This window comes from Sphaerodactylus townsendi, linkage group LG07 (genome assembly GCF_021028975.2).
Source record: "Sphaerodactylus townsendi isolate TG3544 linkage group LG07, MPM_Stown_v2.3, whole genome shotgun sequence".
Taxonomy (NCBI): Eukaryota; Metazoa; Chordata; class Lepidosauria; order Squamata; family Sphaerodactylidae; genus Sphaerodactylus; species Sphaerodactylus townsendi.
This window is the reverse complement of record NC_059431.1, coordinates 37,690,899-37,711,130: the sequence shown is the minus strand read 5'-3', so window position 1 is coordinate 37,711,130 and position 20,232 is coordinate 37,690,899. Positions and strand designations below refer to the sequence as shown.

Genomic DNA, 20,232 nt, shown 5'->3' with positions numbered 1-20,232 from the left:
TCTGTCCTCACCTGCCTTGGTCCCCAGGGGCATTTACTGATAGGTATTCCAGCACAGGGTGGAGTTACCATCTGTCAGCTTAAGCTAAGTCAATTGTAGGCAAAATTGTTTGTTGTCATTTAGTTGTTGAATGATCTCTGATGTTTCTGTTTACTTCTGCACCTGCCAAAAAGCAATACCTGTCAAATTCCTGTAGCCGTGTCTTAAAATTTGACCTTGAAATGAGCTAGAATTCTTTGCCATGAGATGGAGCATCAAATACTTGATCACTCCTTTAAATCCTCAGAGGAGACTGTTTGCTACATCTCTTTGTGACGAAAGCTGTAATCCTGTGTGCTTTTACTTGGGTGGAAATTCTGTTGTATTCAGCAGGTCGTATTCTGAGGAAAGCGTGCAGACGTTTGCTGCCAGAGTTACTATTTGCCTTATTCCAGTTGAAAAATATTATTGTACAAAAACTTACTGGGTGGCTTCCTGAGGGTTTGTGTAACTTTGGCTCATTCCACGCAGCATATTTATAACAAGTTGCAATTGTTATAAATGAAATCGTATGAGCCTTTGTCTTGTGTACATTCTGAAAGTGAACCTTTTAATGAGTAAGAATGTGCCTCCAAATTGAATTTGAAAGTGGCTGAGGTTTGGGACCTCAGAGATAGGGAGATTCTTCTGTAAACTCTCACTTGGCATGTATTTGTTGAAGACTGCTTCTTGGGGTCTGTTTTGTACTTACCCAAGTGAAGTCCTCTTAGGTCTTATTTAAACCCAGTGCCGGCAAGACAAGGAGATTTTTTTTATTGCATAGGCCCAGTTAAAGTATGCTGCAACCTGCCCAACTTTCTCTGCTTAGTTTGCATGTCAGAGATCCTTAGCCCTTGCAGATTGCCGCTGCTTTGCTTGGGTAGCAGCATAGTTTTAAAAAAGACCCTGAGCCTGCACAAAGTTGCACGGGAAGCTCTTTTGTCTCACAACCGTCACATTTAAATTGGGCCTGAGTAACCACTTCTGTGTGTTTTCGAAAGGGAACTGTACAGGCGTGTGATGTGCTGTTGTAACAAAGAAAATCTCTGTGTGCATTGTACTCAGTTATCCGTATGCAAGTGCAATAACTTAACATAAGAACACAAAATGAGTTACAGAATAAAGATGTGCACTTTTAATGAGTCAGCCACATGAAAACGATTGCAAAACGCCTCTAGATTTACAGGTCCCTTAATTGAACGCTATGCAAATTCTCTTGGCACCTATTCTCTGAGCCTTGCCAGTTGGAAGGGAAAATTATGTTACAGTGTGTTAAACTGTAAATGAGAATTAATGCCACTATACACCGGGGTGGGGGAGGATAGCAACAACGGTGATTCCCACCGTTAACGGCAAAGCTTAAATGAACACGCTGCCAAGTTAGAGCTCTTAAGGGCAAAAAGAGTGTCCACCTGGAGAGCTTTGCCTGCCTTGTGCTCAGGTTTGCCTGTTGGGTGCCTTCACTCGGTGTACTGATTTATTGGCAATATTCAGGGATATTCAAGATGCAAAGATAATCTCTTTCAAAGTGCCCTCAATCCAGGGGATAGAAGTGGGAATGACTTAAGCTGTTTTGTTGTGGTGAGATGAACGGGAGAAGTTGGAGTGGAAAACGAATTAGGAGAAATGTGCCTAAGGAGAGGCTTGGCAAACTAACTTGGAGGAACGCTTGTAGAAGGAAGTGTGGAAAAATAGAGCCATGAAAGTAGGCATAAAGCATTGGTATTACTTGGGATTGGAGGGAGCAGGAAAGGGGGAAAATACATGGTTTCCAGAGAAAGAGGACCATATGTTACAGGTCTGAAAGAAATGGTAGCAGCTGCCCATGAAAGGGATCTTGGCGTAATGGTGGACATCAGGAGCTGAGTGTTCAATCAAGTATATTTAGTGCTAGGAAATAGGAAATAGGTTAGGAATAAAACAGACAGTGGCTTGTGTCCAAATCAGCTAACTTTGAAGCATTCCTCCCGAGGAAGAGATTTTTCCACTAGTGGAAGAGCCCCTTCCATTAAGCTGGGGGAAATCTTCTGAACAGAATGATTGTAAAGCTTTGTAATTAATAATAATAATAACAACAACAACAACAACAACAACAACAACTTTGCACTGGAACCTTTGCAAAAAGTACGGCCTGCCCTGTAGCAAGACCTGGTACGAGCACAAGCCAGAGAAGACCACAGAAAATGAAGAAGCAAAAATACTCTGGGACTTTAGAATACAAACAGACAGACACCTGGCACACAACACCCCAGACATAACAGTGATAGAGAAAAAACATGTTTGGATCATAGATGTTGCTGTGCCAGTTGACAGCGGGGTAGAGGACAAAGAGCTGGAAAAGATCACAAAATACAAGGACCTACAAATTGAAGTTGAACGATTGTGGCAAAAAAGAACAACAGTAATCCCACTAGTAGTCGGTGCTCTAGGAGGAATCCCAAGAAATCTTGAAAAACATCTGGAAAGCCTAAACTTGGACAGAACATCAGTCCACATGCTGCAGAAAGCAGCACTTCTAGGAACTGCACACATTCTACGCAAATACCTCTAATATCCTAGGTCCTTGGGAAGGACTCGATATTCAGAGATGAATTCCAGACACTTGTGCTGTGTTGTTATGTGTATAATAATAACTTATTAAATTTAATAGACTGCCCTACTCCCGAAGGGCTCAGGGTGATGTACAATAAAACCAACAACAAGTAGTGATAAAACATAATACAACAATATAAAATCAAAAGTGCATTAAAATCCATTAAAACAGTAGCAGCATCATAACTCAGATAAACCATATTGGGTGATGGTGTCCAAACCCCAAACTCCCTACCTCCTGCCCCCATGGGAGGGGATTGGCAGATCGCCGCAGATGGAAACCAGATAATACTTGGGGCATCAGGAGGGGGCTAGCCTCCCCAAAGGCCCAGTGGAACAGCTCAGTTTTGCAGGCTCTGCGGAACTCACCAAGGTCCTGCACAGCCCTAACAGCTGTATAAACGTACAATCCAGCCAGATGTTGAATACAGTCCGTAGTTCTGGTCGCCCCATGTCAAAAAGTATCTCATAGCACTGAGAGAAATGCAGAACAGCCCAACCAAGAGAACTAGGTAGTTGGGGTACCTTGCTTATGAGGAAAATGTGGAAGTGTTTAGATTTTTCAATGAAAAAAGGGGTAGGGTTGCCAGCCTCCAGGTGGGGCATGGAGAACTTTCAGAAATTACAGGTTTCATTTGCTTATAATACTGCAGCAATCAGGGAGGATGAATTTTGAGATATTGTTTTTTTCCCCTTTACAGCTTTTGAGAAAAAACTGATATACTTGGGAACCTCTAATTTTTCTAGATGATGATGTTTTGCTGGTTTGCTCCTGCCAATGTGGCTGTAGGACCGTGGTGGCGAACCTTTGGCACTCCAGATGTTATGGACTACAATTCCCATCAGCCAATTGGTTTGCCACTTTGGAGAAAGGAGTGTGAGAGACATCAATTGGCCATGCTGGCAGGGGCTGATGGGAATTGTAGTCCATAACATCTGGAGTGCCAAAGGTTTGCCACCACTGCTGTAGGACAATGCTCTGGAGTCCTTTCCACTTTACATATTACCAACCTAACTGTGAAGTTCTGTTTATAGGATCTTTATTATTGATGATAGCCTGTGAACTAATAAAATCTCACTTGGTTTTGATATTAATGTTGATTTACTCTGTGTGTGTGGGGGGGAAGGAATCTTTATATCTGTAACTCAGCAAACTTTATCATCATGCTCAGAACCAGTAATTCTATCTTTTAATTTTCATTGATGCTGGGAATCCCTAAACTTTTTTTAAAAAGGCAAAAACTACATGTTAAAGAAACATGAGGCTGACAGAGAAAATGGTAGCTGTGTTCCTATCTTCTACTCCATAATGACTAGTACAACTCCTCCAGCATCCCGATGTCCTTTCCCTTTGTATTTCTCTTTCCCCAACAGTAATAGCAGTGTGGAGCACAACAGACAGTGTAAAGATGTGAAGATCTGGGTAAAGTTGTCTTTACCCAGATGTAGCCCTCTCTTGGCAGCAAACATTACAAGCTCCAACATTACGGGACTCTCCCAAACGTATAAGGTTCAATTCATGATCATCAGATTGGGTCTTTTTTTTTAAACGGTAGTGAACATTTTTGGAAAAGTGCCATACTATTGTGGAAGTAGAGTATCTTCTGTCAAAGAAAGAACTCTGAGGTAAAACATCAGGAAAGCAATGAGAATAATCTTACCTCTGTTGTGGTGAAGGAAGATGGGAAGAGTTCTCTCCCAGACTCCATCAAGCCCTGGTTTGGTCGAGAAATGCCAGCACGCACTGAGGGGAGGAGAAGCACTCTGAGTGTCTTAGAAAGGGCTAGAAAACTTTTGAAACGGTCACTTCCATGGCTCCATGCACGGGTGGTTCTGTGTGGGACTGCACAGAAGCCACAGAGATGAAAGTTTACGTCCACGAGCACTTCAGTGTGAGCACTAATCAGGATCCCTGTCGCTGACTACATATTTTTAGTCGCAAGGCCTAGAAATGTGCTTTAAAAACAACAACAATCATCACAACCCCGGAATCTGAGAACTGAATTCTGTTCTTAACATGACATTGGATGTTACTTTACCCGAGACCTTGAAGGCCTGCTGCCTATCTGAGTAGGCAGTATGGATCTTGACAGACGGATGGTCTAATTCAGCTTAAGGTGGCTCCACATGTTCATATGTTGCCACTCTGCCCTTTATAAAAATCAGACACAAGACTGAATGATGAAACCTTTGCTGTAAATTCTTCTGTGAGTGGATGATACTGTTCTTGTATCTGTTTATGGTTCTTTCGCTTGGCAATATTTGATAAAACAAGTGGTTTGTCCTTGAGTTTTAACCCTGGTAACCGCTCAATGCCTCGTGGAACATTTTATAATGACTGAGGAACAGCTGTAAGGTGGGACAGTTTTCTGATTCCAGACCCTAGGGCTGCTTTTTAAATAAACACTTAAATGGTCTTCTGGCCAAGCTGTACTTGCCGAAGGCACAAGCCTCTTTGTATTAAAAAGGTTCCTGATTGACTTGAGCTGGCAGCATTGTTATAATAGTAAATATGAAGTATAAATGAGAAACAGACAACATATGCCCGCGTGGTGTAATGGTTAAAGTGTTGGGCTAGGTCAGGGGTCTGCAACGTGCGGCTCTCCAGATGTTCATGGACTACAAACCCCTTCAGGCTGAAGATCCACGTTTGAATCCCCACACATGCCATGGTAGCTTGCTGGGTGACCTTGGGCAATCATACATTCTTTGCACAACCTCACAAGGTTGTTATGTGGATAAAAAGGAGAGGAGGATTATGGAAGTAACTTGGGTCCCCATTGGGGTGAAAGGCATGATATAAATAAAGCAAATAAATATGCAAAGTACTTTCTACTTTTGAACACATCTATTTTCACCCTCCACAATCTTAAATTACTCCTTTGAAAATCTAGTGTCAGCCATGTTCAGCCTGCCAGAATATCCCTTCTGTTTCTCAAACATAACCTCAAATAGCAGACACCCAGTGGTGGGATTCAAATAATTTAACAACTGGTTGATTACAAGCACCATTTTAACAACCGGTTCTGCTGGAGTGGTGCACCTGTTCCCCTAGTCCTTTATGGTTTTGCTCCCCGCCCACAAGGGGGCTATCAAAAGCAAACAGTGACGCAGAACTGAAAGGAGAGGTCTGCTGCTCAAAGAAAACAAAGTAAAAAATCCCTTTGGCCTGCCCATTCTCTTCATTTTGTCTGAATTAACTTTTTGAATCTTGGTTTTGGTTAATACAAGCTTAATCTTTAAACAACTATTTTACTTCATGCGACCAAGTAACCAAAAAAAGTGTCTAGGGTGGGTTGGCTGTGGCAGTATCCAGATATCTCAGCAAACAGATCTTTGAACAATCCCCAGCTGGCTTTGATGTCTTGATGCAGATAGTTCAACAAATCAGAGCTTATTAGCTGCCAGTGAAACAGGGATTGTAAACTAGGGTGTTGTTGTACCTATTATAGCATGTTGCAAGCATCAATTGTAGCATGTTACATTTACAAACATCAAAGCAACATTTTGGTGAGTGGAACTGCCCCCAAGCGGTCATAGGAATAGCAATGTAGGAAGGAAGTCTTCACTGCGGTGAGGCAAAGAGAAGCCAAGAAGGAGACAAACTGGGATCTTTTACTTCTGTCTGGCAGAGTAACCGCAACTTGTGGCACAAATCACTGTTCAAACAAGCTATGGTTTACTATGGGACCTGGATCCAGCTTACCCACCCTCCTCTTTTTGTGTACTGCCTTGTGCATATTTTGTTGAGTAGCAATCCAGACATCAATAAATTCTGAAATTATTCTGCCTTCTCTGTGGTGTTGTGCCAAATGTATTTTTTTCTCTTTGGGCTTACAAAGCTGCTGGCAGGTGTTACAGAACTCCAAACAATAGCAGCGTAAATATTTTTGAGGGGGAAAGAGAAAGGATAAATAAAGCTAATCTGTATGTCCAAAGATTGCCTTGCCAAGCTTTATGGCACTTGTGTACTTTGCTACATCTGATTACTTTTAATGGTGTGTTAACAAAAGCCTTTTCCCCATTAAAGCAATTCCCGTTTAGTATCAAGGCACAATACACTTTTTTGTAGACTTACGGGAACAGCAGTAGGAAACTTGCTTGATGTGGAAACCCAAAAGCCTACCAGAGAGGTTGATACAGTATTTACCAGCATTGATTGTCTCTAGAAAGTGCAGAGTTCTTCAGACTTGCAACCCAATGCCTGTCTTGTCTGCAGAGAGGATAATAAATCAAGGCACACAATAAAGACAGGCCTTGATCTGAATTTGCTCCCCAGTCAAAGAGCTGAAGCATCTCATCAGGCACAGGTAGGGCTTCAATTGTGGACCTTGGGGAAAAACTGGTAGGTCCTGCCGCTCCCAGGTAGACTAGAAGAAGGCTAGTAAAATATAAAGGGCTCAGAGGCCAGGTAAGGAGTTGATGCTATATCAGCTGAACTAGTAGCCTGGTACAGCAGTGGCCCTACATTAGCCCCTGTGGTTTTTATGGTGCCCACCAATGGGTTTCTTGGAGCCACTTTCTTCTTCTTATCCTCAACGCCAAAAACCAGCCCTGACTTTTCTTCATCTCACTGAAGGAGGAGACTTCATAAGAGGCCAGGAAGCCTTACTTTTGAGTCTAAAGGGAATGCCCATCGAGAAACAGCTACCTATTTTGTAGGATGGTCCTGGCTCTGTTGAAGCCAATCCCATTGTTTAGGGGAGAGGTCATGATTCAGCAGTAGAGCTTCTGCTTTTTCTGCAGAAAGTCCCAGGGTCAATCTTCAGCCATTAGTGAGTGATATGAAAGACCTTTGTCTCAGACACTGGAGGCCTGCTGTTGGCCACAGTAGACAGTACTGAGCAGAATGGAACAAGGACCTGATGTGGAATAAGACAGCTTCACGTGTTCATCATATTTCCATTGTATAGTTTTCGCCCCTCGTTAATTAAATATCTTAGGGCCAGGCTTGATGTAAGAGCAATCGTGTACAAAATTCGGGCTGCTGAGAAATTCCTATGAAATGGTGGTAGAGGATTTAAGTAACATCATGGGTAGATAGCTCTTGCTCTGCCTTCCCCTCACCTGCTTTTTAGAATATTTCTTCTCCCAGTGATAGTCTGTACCCCCTCTTTTTTTGGGGGGGGGAGAGTCTGGGCTGGTGGGTGGGGGAGATAGTGTTGCAGGAAGGTCTTTCATCTTGCTTGAGTTGCCTCTGTAGAGGACTTTAGCTTTGTCTCATCCTGTCTCTACATTTTCTCCTGTAAATGTTTTCAAACTTCGTCTAGATCAACACTGCATATTTTTCTTTGGATAAATACAAGGTCTTATACAACAGCTAGAAGCCAAAGAAGATCAATTATGTGTTCTGTTGCACGTCCCTTTCAGGAAATACCATTATTAATGCGCAACTTCAATCGAGACTCGCTTAAAGGAAATAATTGTTTAAAAAGAATCCTGCTATCCTTTTACGTGGAAGGTGTCAGGGTTTCTCCAGGGGTCTTTCAGGGAGATTTCTTCCACAGAAATTTCCGGGAGCACTTGGAGAAAAAGTCCCAGTTCATCCTTGTGGCTGTCAAATCAACATGCACTGGATCATTTTGGAGAGAGCTGTTGGTGTGGTTGACTCATGCAGGAGAAAGGAGTGTGGCAATAAGATGTCAGAATGGGCTTTACTTCTTCAAACTTCAAGTTAAAAATTTTGGCTCTGAAATTTTTTTTGCAAAAAAAAAAGCGATATAAACAGGAAAAATAGCCCAAAAGGAAAGGTTCCACCCCCTTTTGGTTTGTTGTTCTGCTTTTGTGTTTGCAAGACATTTTTGATATAGGGGAGCAGTGACATAATGCCCAGGGGGCGGGGGGGGGGCATCTTGCACCAGGCGTGCGCAGGTGTGGGGGTGGTGCGGGACACTCCAGGGTATGGTGGGGGCGTGGCAGGGGCGCAGGGCACACCTATGCCCTGGCCGCAGTTCCACCTTGCTACGGCTCTGTAGGGGAGCATTTCAAAATGTTCTCCTCTATGATCCTCCACCAGCGGTCTAAAGTGAGACAGCCTCTTATCTCTGCATTGGAGTTCCCTGAGGCCTTTGTGATCCTGGCCTGAGGATACAGTCTTAAGCAAATCTGTCAGGCCATAAATCCCCTTGAACTGTTTACTTCTGGCTGAACATGTTGAGGATCAATCCCTTTTTTTCATTTCACAATCCCTACAGTCATATATAACTGCCTTGTTCCTGATGCCATCCAGACTCACCATTTGAATGTCAAATGTGTGTAGAGAAGCCGTGTCAGCAACTGCTCCACTTCCCCTTTCCTGGAGGGTCACCAGCCCCCTGTCATAAGCATATAAATAAATAATGCAAGTTTTCTGATGTGTGTGTTCTGTGGCTTAAACAAAGGAAAAGGAGTTTTGATACCGAGCAACTTGAATATGGTCTGATAAATATTGTTAGTGAGTTCTGTCAGTGTTCTTCACAGGGTTTCATTCAGATGTCAGGTTCTGCAGTGTTTTCTCACAGCATGGGTTCTGAATGGGTAATTGTGGTTTATAAGCCACCCAACTAGTATGTTCATGGTAAAAAGAACGCTTATGCAGTGCTCCAAATGATGTAGCATACTCGCTTCCCTGAATGGATGGAAACAAAAGATGTGAAACAACTTAGTGATGCAGAATATGTTAAAGCAGATTTGTCCTGTTGTAGCACAAACTGTGTACAGGTAAATTCTGAATCTGCAAGAGGAGAAATGTTTAAACAGGTTCTGACTCATTGCACACAGCATGGTATAAAATAGCAGCCTGTGAATAACAGAAGCACGTTGGCTTTGGGAAACATTCAACCTGAGCAGCAGTTTGTGTCAGAATGAGGGCTGCCTCCTTTAGGACAGGGTCTTTGTATTTTTTTGTTCTGTTTTTGTGAGAATTTTTTTCTTTGCACATTCACCCACTTTTGCATTCTCAAGGTTTTGAATAGGTTCTGAATTATTTTTTCATAAAATATTTTTGAGGATAGCTTGGTGGAAGGAATGCAAATGGGGTTTCCTAGTTTAAATAATTCAAATTGGATCATGCCTGGTGTCTTAATAGACATACTTCCCAAATCTACAGGTCACAGTTCACTTCTTTATGGAATATTGCTCTTTGGACTTGGGAGGAAATCTGAGGGAGTTTCCTACCTTGAACATTCTAGGGCATGGGTGTCCAACTCTGGCACTTCAGATGTTCATGGACTACAATTCCCATCAGCCCCTGCTGGCATGGCCAATTGGGGCTGATGTAAACTGTAGTCCATGAACATCTGAAACACAAGAGTTGGACACCTCTGCTCTAGGGACATTTTTCTGTGGCAGTTTTAAAAAACATTCAGGCCCACCTTTATTCTTGATCTTTTTTTTTGTTTTATACCTCAGTCCTTAGTCTTTAAAAAAAACTTTATTTTTGTTCTGTATTGGTTTTGATTATGATGCTGACTGACCTTTAAACAATGGTCGGTACTGTCTGTTCTTTTGGCTGACTAGCTTATGATCTGTTGTGGTGGTTTATTTTGGTTCATTGAAAAAAGGAATGCTTTTTTCAATAGTTTATGTTTAATTGCTGTGGGTTCTATGGTCTTCAATTGTAAACCACCTTGGGAATCTGTTTTCTTTTACCTGTACTCCTTGTAAGGGATGTTTTATGTACTGCTTTGGATGTTATGTTGAACACATAACAGCTCCATCATGCTTTTTATTCAAAATCATCCCAACTAGCAAGGAGTTTGCTATTGTAAAGGGTAGAAACCCCTTCTACTGGTTTCCTGTTATTACCCTATTTACTGCAGGAATTCCTTTGAGCTCAGCTGGATCTATTTTCCTTTAGGCCATGTGCTCAATACTTTTTCTCTCATCCCAGTAACATCATCTCTTGAGCACGTTTGCTTTGAGCATTTTGGAGCACAGAATTGCTTCAGCTTACCATATCAAGCAGCAGAAGAATGTGTGAAACTGAGCACTGGTGAATAGGTTTGCTGATGGGGCAGGTTTGCTATTAAGGATTCTGGGAAAGTCCCAGTGGACCAATGACTGATGACCTCTCCCCTACGAGGGCAGTCCCTTGCAAAATGGGCCGGAGGCACTGATGGTCTTGCCTCAAGCAAAGCCCCACATTGTACAATGTGAACAGGTGTGAGCCAATAGGAAGCCACAGCAAGTCTGCTCTTTACTTGTCCCTTATATTTTGAGGAAGGTCATCTTCCTTCTTCCCTACCCATTTTATTGGGTGGGCAGGACTGGAATGGGGCAGGGGCAGTGGTGGGATTCAACAGGTTCGCACCACTTTGGCAGAACCGGTTGTTAAAATGGTACTTGCATTTGAATCCCACCACCAGAACCGGTTGTTAAATTATTTGAATCCCACCACTGGGCAGGGGTCTTTCCTTGGCCTCTTCCCAGTCCTGGGATTCTGGCAAACAAAGAGCTTCTGGTGTAGTCAGTACAACCCAGGTGAGAGTGGAATTGAGTATCTTGGGAATGTGGAAGAAGTGGGACTTTTGTTACGCTATTTATTACGCAAGCACAGACTCTTCATTTCTTCTAAATGCTTGTTGCTTGCTCCAGTTTTTTGTAAGATTATGCTTTATAATGAACAGAGAGCGAAGTGCATATCTCTGTTTATAGTTACTGAAGCTGCCAGTGGCTGAGGTTTTGCATAAATATTTTCAGTAAACAAATTAAGTCTGAAGAATACCAAGATCAATATTAGTTTGCCCTTGCTTTCTCAACTGTGAACGAACAGTAAGTTTTAATCAGCTGATTGTTCTTTTATTTTTAGCTTGTTAAACTACTCATTGGCTTGTTTATATTACAAATGTTGTTGCAATGAAAAAACTCATGGAAAGAAATGCCATACTCCCCCTCCCCCCCCCCCCCAAGTTGCACACTTTAATTAGCTGGTTAATCAACTAAAACTTTAGTTGTTTAATTGGTGAAGGCAAATCTTAATTGGTAGGGCTGCAAATTAAGAGGTTGCAGCTGTATTTTTGAAGGCTGCTGGACCCAGTAGGAAGGTTTTGATGATATGCAAATATATGTAAATTTAAACAGTTATTCTTTAATTGGCCAGCAGCATTACTTTCCCCCCACAGTTTCACCTTTTCACCTGCCATGTTCCTTTTGTTATTGAGTAATTTATAAAAAGCAATGGCTTTTTGGAGATCCTAGGAAATTGCTTTGGGAGCCATTCAGATTCCATGGTGATGGGTTCAGTATAGGCCTCTGAATAGCTGACAGAATAGTGTCAATGCCTCGCAATTGAGTGTGTGATAATTACTTTGGTTTACTCTGTTTGTAGATGCTGTAACGATGGAATTGAGCTGCACTGAAGTACCTCTTTATGTAAGTTCTACAACATTAGGCTTCTGCCCTCAAAGGTCTTTTCTGTTGTTTTGAATAGGATCTTAACTGAAAGGCAGCACAAAGAAACAAAAATTCGGTTCCTTATTCCGCTGAGACTTTAAGCTGTTGAATGCTTCTCTCCATTGTGAGCTATTATAGCAACAGTGGCTTTATGCAGATTGTGGACCACATTTCTGCAGTAGATAGATTTCCACAGTGTGCCAACCAGATTACTGTGCTTTCCTTTAGTTGGCAGCACTTGGGAGATAACTGTGCCACGAAAACAGTTTCAATTCAAGAGAAGAAATATTTTCACTGAAAATTCCAATGATCCCCCTTTCTCCTCGTCATTAGTTCTAGATGTCACACTCAGGAAGATCACATTTGTGTTGGCATAGGACATAATTTGGGGTGGCATAGAACATTTGAAATTACAATTTGATCATTGCCCATTGCTTTGTGTACTTAAAAAAAAAGATATTCACCCACAAAGTCTTATATTTTTGTGAAAGGTAAAAACCCAAAGGCTTCGGTTTTTTACCAGAGTCTTAAAAGCTACAGTCCTAAGCACACACATGGCTCTTCCACATGCCTGACTTACTCCTGATTTTCTTAGGAGTCAATCCACAAGTGCTGGAATTGTTTTGGGCATGGTTCTTCTACACATCTGCCCTCCCTGTGCATTTTCACAGATGAAGAGTCAGTTTATAATCTTCTGCATGTGCCTTCAATAATAAGGATTTTCAAGGGAAGAGTGCTGTAAGTCATTGGTGGTGTCATTGATGGTGTTACAGTACCTCCTTGAAGTGTTGTAACAATAGGTGAAGGAGGTTCTTTGAATTGCCAATTTTCATTTTTTTTAAAAAGTAAGTCTCTAGCATATTCCCTTGTGGAGATATGCCCCTTTCCCTATATCTCTGCAAAGGAAGAGGCTAGAGACTTACTTTTTAAAGAATGAAAGCTGGGAATTCAGAGAACCTCCTAAGTTTCAGCAATACAATGCTATTTTAGTGCTGTTCTTTAAAAAGTGAAAAAGAAATAATTTGTCTTCAGCGTAGGGGGAAGGAGAGGGTGTGGTTTGACACCCCCCACCCATCATCAAACAATGGACAGGAGATGGGTTGGAGTGGGTGGTGCAAAGAAAACAGACGACGCATTATACAACAGGGAAAAACTGACTCAAAATTAGCTTTCAGAAAAATATCAGGTTCAATGTTGTCCCTGAAGAACTGGGAAAAAAACTGAAAAAACAAACAAAAACCTGAAGTGAAAACTAAAGGGATAAAAATGTGTGCAAAAATGCACACATCTGCACAAAAACAAAGCAGTATGGGCCCAGAACCAACTAAAAAGCCTTATGCAGGAAAGCCCATATTCAGAAGTAAGACAGAGCTGGATTCTTTGAACTTTTAGCTTGTGTCAGAGGGAGGAGCTTTCCTCAAACCAGTAGTAGCATTTAGCCTTACTCATTCAGATAATCTGTTAAAAATTTGTGTTTGTGTTTAGATTAGCCAAGAGCTGGTTATTTATGATTGCCTCAAAATTATGGAAATGCACATACAATATTTTGGTTTTTCAGCAAAGGTTTATATCACAAACTATGCTTTAAAATATTTAATTTCATACTTTTTACATGCATGGGAGCACAAGCTGGATTACATGCAATGCACTCAGAGGTGGGATTCAGCTGGTTTGGACAGGTTCGGTAGAATCCCACCACTGAATACACCTGTTATGAATCCATCATTGCTGATGTTGTGATTTGGTGAGATTGCCTGTGGGTGTTATAAGAACACTTTCCTGGAAGTTAGACTCCATGTAATTAAACGAGACATACACTTGCCAGTTGTCAATCATGGCAAGCAACTTTCCACCCTTCCACTCTTATCTCCTGTGCTCACTCAATGGAGAAGAGTGGGGAAGGGAGAATAGTGGAGTGGACATTTTTATTATGGAGGCTGTATCTGCCGTGGCATCACTGCTGAGTGCTCATCCAGAAGTGAGATGGTGTTTATGCAGTCATTCTCTCCCTATGCTCTGCCTCCTTTCTATGCCCCTACTAGTGGTTACTGATAAAAGGCTGGCAATCTATAACTGAAGTAGGCCTGTAGAAATATTCCCTTCATTATCATGGGGTCATGTTGCTGATCAAGGACAAGAGGGTGAGTTCAGATCTTTACTCAGCCATGAAGCTCACTAGGTGACTTAGGACCAGTGTATCTTTTTCAGCACAAAGTTCCTTTATAAGGTTGCTGGGAATCTGAAATAGATGGGAAAGGGGTCAAATTCCAAGAGGAAAAAAAAAGATAAAATATTATTATAATTGGTTTTCTGAACAGGCACATATGTGAGAATCAGTCTCATCATATTAATTGCTCTGGTGATGAAACAGAAAAAGATTATTTGTTAGAACTGAGTCATGGTTGGTTTTGAATGCGGTACACATATAGATCTCTCTCTTGGGAGTTCCTTCTGTGAGAGAAACTCCTGCCTTATTAGTATACCTTTCATGGGAAACACAATTAAACCTGTATTGAAATTAGGTAATGAAAGTGCTTCCTTTGTCCATTTTCACTGAATAGGTTGCTGGCTTGCTGTGACTGGGTGAAATTCTATACATTTGGGTTTGGAAGACTACAAAGAGCTGAGATATTTGTGTAAGAGTGAGATAATGAAAATGATCTTCTACTTCAGTTTTTATTTCTTTTAAAGTAGTGGTATACAAAAGGATGGTACTTTCAACTTCATTTTGTTTTTTCAGAGCAGCAGGAAGGGAAAGATTAAATATAAAGTCTGACATGTTCCACCTAATAGTGAAAATAATTTTAGTTAAATGTCAAGACAGTTATCACATTCACCCATACGAAAGGAGGTTGCCCTAAAGTGCCTGCCCACTGCTCAGTGCCTTGTGGGGATTTTTCCTCCCCCCCCAAAAAAACTCCTATAGTACAGCTCTGACTGCACAGCTTTCTTTTTTGTCTTTCCCTCTGTCAGAACAGACTTTTTGTAATGTGGAGAGGGTGTTTGAGAGTCTGCATCACTCTAAGTTTTCCCACATTTATCATTTTATTAATCTAAATATTTTTGTTGCTCAAGGGCACTTTTCAGTTAGACAGAGGAGCTGCTCTGAAGGGAACACCCTAATAACCCCTTATCTTTCTGTCAGGAAATAATAAACTGGCACCAGAGGCTTGTAATGTTGAACCATGAAATTAAAAGAATTTATTTACAGGTACCAAGAGAAAGAGCTTTACTGGCAAAGAAAAGTGTGTGTGTGTTTGTGTGTGTGTGAAGCTGGTTTATAAAAGGTTACTATTTTTTTGTTTCAGTAACTTTTTTCTCTCAGCTGATACCAAGTTTTTCATGCAGGTCACTCTTAGGGCCTTCTTATTGTTACAGTCACTTCAATTCTAAACAAAAACAAAATTACATACTCCCATATAGGTGTTACAGTGTTCTGTTTGGCTTTCTAGACCTTTGTTTAAAAAACCTTAGTTTCTACCCTCAGGTAAATATAACTCACATGGTTCCTCAAACACTAACTCTTAGTCTCTCTACTAGAGTATCTCTCTCATATGGTGCTTCTCATAGAAAGTTGGCTGCTCTCCCTCAGGAAGCTCCAATCAGTGACGTAGGTATAGATTTTTTATAAGGTGGGTTCGGGGGGGGCACACCTCACCCACCCCTGGGAGTGTGGCCACACCTCCCCAAGCCTCACTCCTAGCCTCAGTACTTATAAAAGCAGCTCTTCGAGGCCAGGGATGGCAGACTCCCCTGCCCTGCCTGCCTTGCTCCCCCCCCGCCAGCAGTCCCTTCTGCCCTCCCCTCCGGGCAGAGGTGTAGCTAGGGAAAATGGAACCCGGTGCAAAATCAGAGTTTTGCGTCCCCTCCCCCCATGGGCAGCTGCTGTGATGCTGGTAACCACCCCAAACAGCATCACTTTCAATGGCGTTTAAACTAGGGAGCCCAGATTCTCCTTTTAAATCTACCTTGAAGGGAGAATCTGGGGTCCCCTGTTAAAACAACATTGAAAGTGATGCTGTTTGGGGGCAGATTATCCCCCACCCTGAAACAGCATCACTTTCAATGTTTAAACTGGGAACCTCAGATTGTCCCTTTAAATCCATGCCAAAGGGGGTGGATTTAAAAGGAGAATCCGGGGAAATTTGGTGCCTGCTGTCAGGGGTGCAATTGTTAAGCTAGCAGCACCAAACTTTCAGGGTATCTTTAGAAGACTCTCCTGATGATACCACCCAGGGTTGGTGAAGTTTGGATCAGGGGGTCCAAAGTTTTGGACCTTCAAAGGTGTAGCCTCCATTTCTTATTAGCTCCCATTGGAAACAATGGGGGATGGAGCACCCCCTTTGGGAGTCCATAACTTTGGACCCACTGAACCAAACCTAACCAAACCTGGGTGGTATCATCAGCAGAGTCTACCAAAAAATCCCTGAAATTCTGGTGCTGCTAGCTTAAAAGCTGCACTCCCTACAGGCCAAAAACTGAAAAAACGAAAAAATAAAAAACCCACAAACGAGGGGGGGGGGCGGAGCTTTGGACATGTAATGGTTCTTTTTTAACCCAGGAACACCCCCCCCCCTTACCTACGTCCTTGGCTCCAGTCCTCTTTCTATGTAACCCTCCCACCTCTCCGAAGCTTTCCTGCTCCATATCTCAGTGGGGTTCTCCTCAGAGAAACTACCAAGTCACCAGTGTGATTAATCAGTGTTACTGTGTTATGGGTAACTCCAAAACCTTGGCACAGATTTCCTTAAATCTGTCATTCCTGGCCCTTAATTAGAGTACCATCTCACTTTGAACTGGCCCTCAGTTTCCAGAGAATGGAGCTACAGCAGAACAACCATTCACTCTGGCTTTCAGTTCAATTCTCCCCTCAGAACTCCCTGTCCTTTGGCTCTAGAACACTGGACAGCTCTCTCAGCCAATCAAGCAGAGTTCCAGATTAACCGTTTGGGCTCTAACATTCTACTGCCTGAATGTGCCAGCTATTAAAGATCTCACTCATGTTAAAATTATAGTGAGTATGTGAATTGATCTGAACATCATGCCTATAAATTTAAAAAGCAGCTTCAGCCTTATACAAGAATAAGAATATGAACTCTGAGTAAAATTATTGGATGATGTTATTTTGCTAGTCCTGGATAAACTGGTTTTGAAGTGAAGAATAGGTGACAGTGAAATAACCTGAGAAAAGACAGAATGTTTGGCAACATGGAGCAGCAGTGGCGTAGGAGGTTAAGAGCTCGTGTATCTAATCTGGAGGAACCGGGTTTGATTCCCAGCTCTGCCGTCTGAGCTGTGGAGGCTTATCTGGGGAATTCAGATTAGCCTGTGCACTCCCACACACGCCAGCTGGGAGACCTTGGGCTAGTCACAGCTTCTCGGAGCTCTCTCAGCCCCACCTACCTCACAGGGTGTTTGTTGTGAGGGGGGAAGTGCAAGGAGATTGTAAGCCCCTTTGAGTCTCCTACAGGAGAGAAAGGGGGGATATAAATCCAAACTCCTCCTCCTCCTCCTCCTCCTCCTCCTCCTCCTCCTCCTCCTCTTCTTCTTCTTCTTCTTCTTCTTCTTCTTCTTCTTCTTCTTCTTCTTCTTCTTCTTCTTCTTCTTCTTCTTCTTCTTCTTCTTCTTCTTCTTCTTCTTCTTCTTCTTCTTCTTCTTCTTCTTCTTCTTCTTCTTCTTCTTCTTCTTCTTCTTCTTCTTCTTCTTCTTCATCATCATCATCACCATCATCATCATGTCTGGAACCATTACATTTGTTAGATTTTAATCCTATGACTTTTCACTATGGAATGAGTATATGTTTATTTTGTACATGTACCTTTTGCATTTATAATGGGTACAATCTACTTGTTCTGGTTCCTATCTTCCCCCCACCAATGCATGTTGGGCATGCATAGTGGCAGCATGTGTCTGGATATACCTCTAATAGCCCCATCTGTCAGTCTGTATTACCAAATTTATACCCACCTTTCTGCCGTCATCAGGGTGGTTAACAGATTAAAAACATAGTTGATAAAACCTCTTAAAAAAATTGAAACCAACAATATCATTAAATTAAAACCAAGCTAAATTAGACATTAAAAACAACAATTAAAACACAGGATTGGAAGGAGGGATAACTGAGAGAACATCAGATGGAGCAAAGTCTTCATATGCTGTTGGAAGACTACAAAGAAGGAGTCAAGGGAGTTTCTCTGGGGAGAGAATTCCAGAGTTTATGATGCTACTACGAAGAAGACCCTCTCCTGATTTGTCATCTGCCTGCTTTCAGAAGGTGACAACAAAAGAATCATGGCTCAGAAGATGACAACAGTGGTTGGGTAGGTCTGTAAGGGAGTAGGCTGTCCATCAAGTATGCTGGTTCAAAGCCATGTAGGGTTTTAAAGATCAGTACCAGCACCTTGAATTATACCCAGAAACAGATTGGGAGCCAGAATGGATGGTCTAAGGCTAGAGTGACATAATTGCTCAGCCCATTCCAGTCAACATCCTGGCTGCAGCATTCTGCACCAGGTGATGTTCTGAACACATGGTAATCCCATGTAGAAAGCATTGCAGTAATCAAAGCTAGATGTATTAGAGTTTTGTGTTGTTGATATACTGATAATGTATTGCTGTATGGATTTAGTATTGATATATATTGATATAGTCCTGCTGTTATTGTTGCGGGCAAATTGTTAGGCTTGATTAAGTCGCCATCTGTATTTGTTTCTTATTTTTTAATTTCATGTATTCTGTTTGCATTTGCTCTGTTTTAATGTTATATTGTTTTGCTATGTTGTTAAGCGCCCTGAGCCTGTGGGGATAGGGCAGGGTATAAATCGAAATCGAAATACAAATGTATCCAGAGCATGCACCACAATGGCCCTGGCAATGCCACAGCTGATTAACCAGTGGAAGCTGAAGAAAGGCATGTCTGACCACAGCTGCCATCTGCTTTTCCAAAAATAGGTCTGGATCCAAGAGCACTCCCAAACGACTGAGCTGTTCGTTCAAGGGGAGTGCAACCCCATCTAAACTGGTGACACCTTAAGCCGTGGGTCAGACCCTCTGCCTCCTTATCTTGGAGCATGAGTAACTTGCAGAGTAACTTGTGGAGATGGATACTTGGGTAGTATGTAGGAGTCTTGCATAGAACTCTCAACTCCCTAATGTGTCATTGCATTGTATGCACATATAAATGGGCAGTGGGGAGGAGGGATGACAACTGAACTTGTTACAAGGATTTTCTGTCTGGGCACTTCACTGATGGGGCAAATACAGCCATGTATTTTCCGAAGTGAGTTACATCATACCTTGTGTTGAACCTATTGTGATTTCCATTCAACTGCTATTATGGTGATAATAAAGATACTAGTTCTTTATGTTTCTCCTTATATATGGGGAGAATGTGCTTTCAGGCAGTTCTCCCAAAACATACAATTGTCATGTTGTCTAGAAGAGGCTATGTGCCTATTTTCAGCTTCAGTAAACATACTAGGATTCTGTTTTATGTATACTGAAACTAAAAATACTGTTTTCCATTACAAACAAAATGGTGATGATTGTACGTATTGGATGGATCACATGGTTGTTGCTAAAAATCCTTTTTGGAGGAATTATTGTGTTGTGCAAACATGTTAGATGTTTATGTGCTATATGTTTATTCCTGTGAGCTGCTATGGGAGCAAATTTTTGGCTGAAGAGCATAATAAACTATACATGACCATGTTCAAGGTCTTCAGTTCACTTAAATCAGTTATTTGGATTGTGGTCAGTGTACCTCAGGGGTCTTCAAACTATGGCCCTCCAGATGTTCATGGACTACAATTCCCATCAGCCTCTGACAGCATGGCCAAGTGGTAGGGCTCATGGGAATTGTAGTCTATGAACATCTGGAGGTACATTATAGCAATAAAAGATTCAGTAAATTTCGCCCATAGTATGACTTCAGATTAGGTTTTGGGTTTTGATGAAGAGAAGCAACTTTCCTAAATGGAGCTTTGTTTCTCAATCTTCTGAAGACAAGGTGTGTACTGCTAGGACTCTTGCCCATACCTGGCCTTCTTGCAGAAGTAAAATATCCCATTGGGTAAATACAAACCCTGAGGCACACTGAAGCAGCACAAACACTGAGGCACACTGAAGCAGCATTCTGGGTTCCAGTTCCAAACTGCTATTATGTCAAATGCCTCTTATGTATGAGAAGCCCTGCATTTTATTTAGCAGTGACAATTTGTTTTTGTTTTGTTTTTAAAAACAAGTATGGGA

At 41.9% G+C, this 20,232-nt stretch overlaps 1 protein-coding gene across 3 annotated transcripts in view; it reads left to right on the top strand.

Annotated features, from left to right (window-relative positions):
• Positions 1–20,232, top strand: part of ARHGEF28 (Rho guanine nucleotide exchange factor 28) — a 161,231-nt gene that overhangs the window by 1,801 nt on the left and 139,198 nt on the right. For all 3 annotated transcript variants that reach the window (XM_048504299.1, XM_048504298.1, XM_048504297.1), the window contains exon 2: positions 11,918–11,961. In XM_048504299.1, the coding sequence (XP_048360256.1) occupies positions 11,918–11,961 (44 nt within the window). The remainder of the gene's footprint in view (positions 1–11,917; positions 11,962–20,232) is intronic.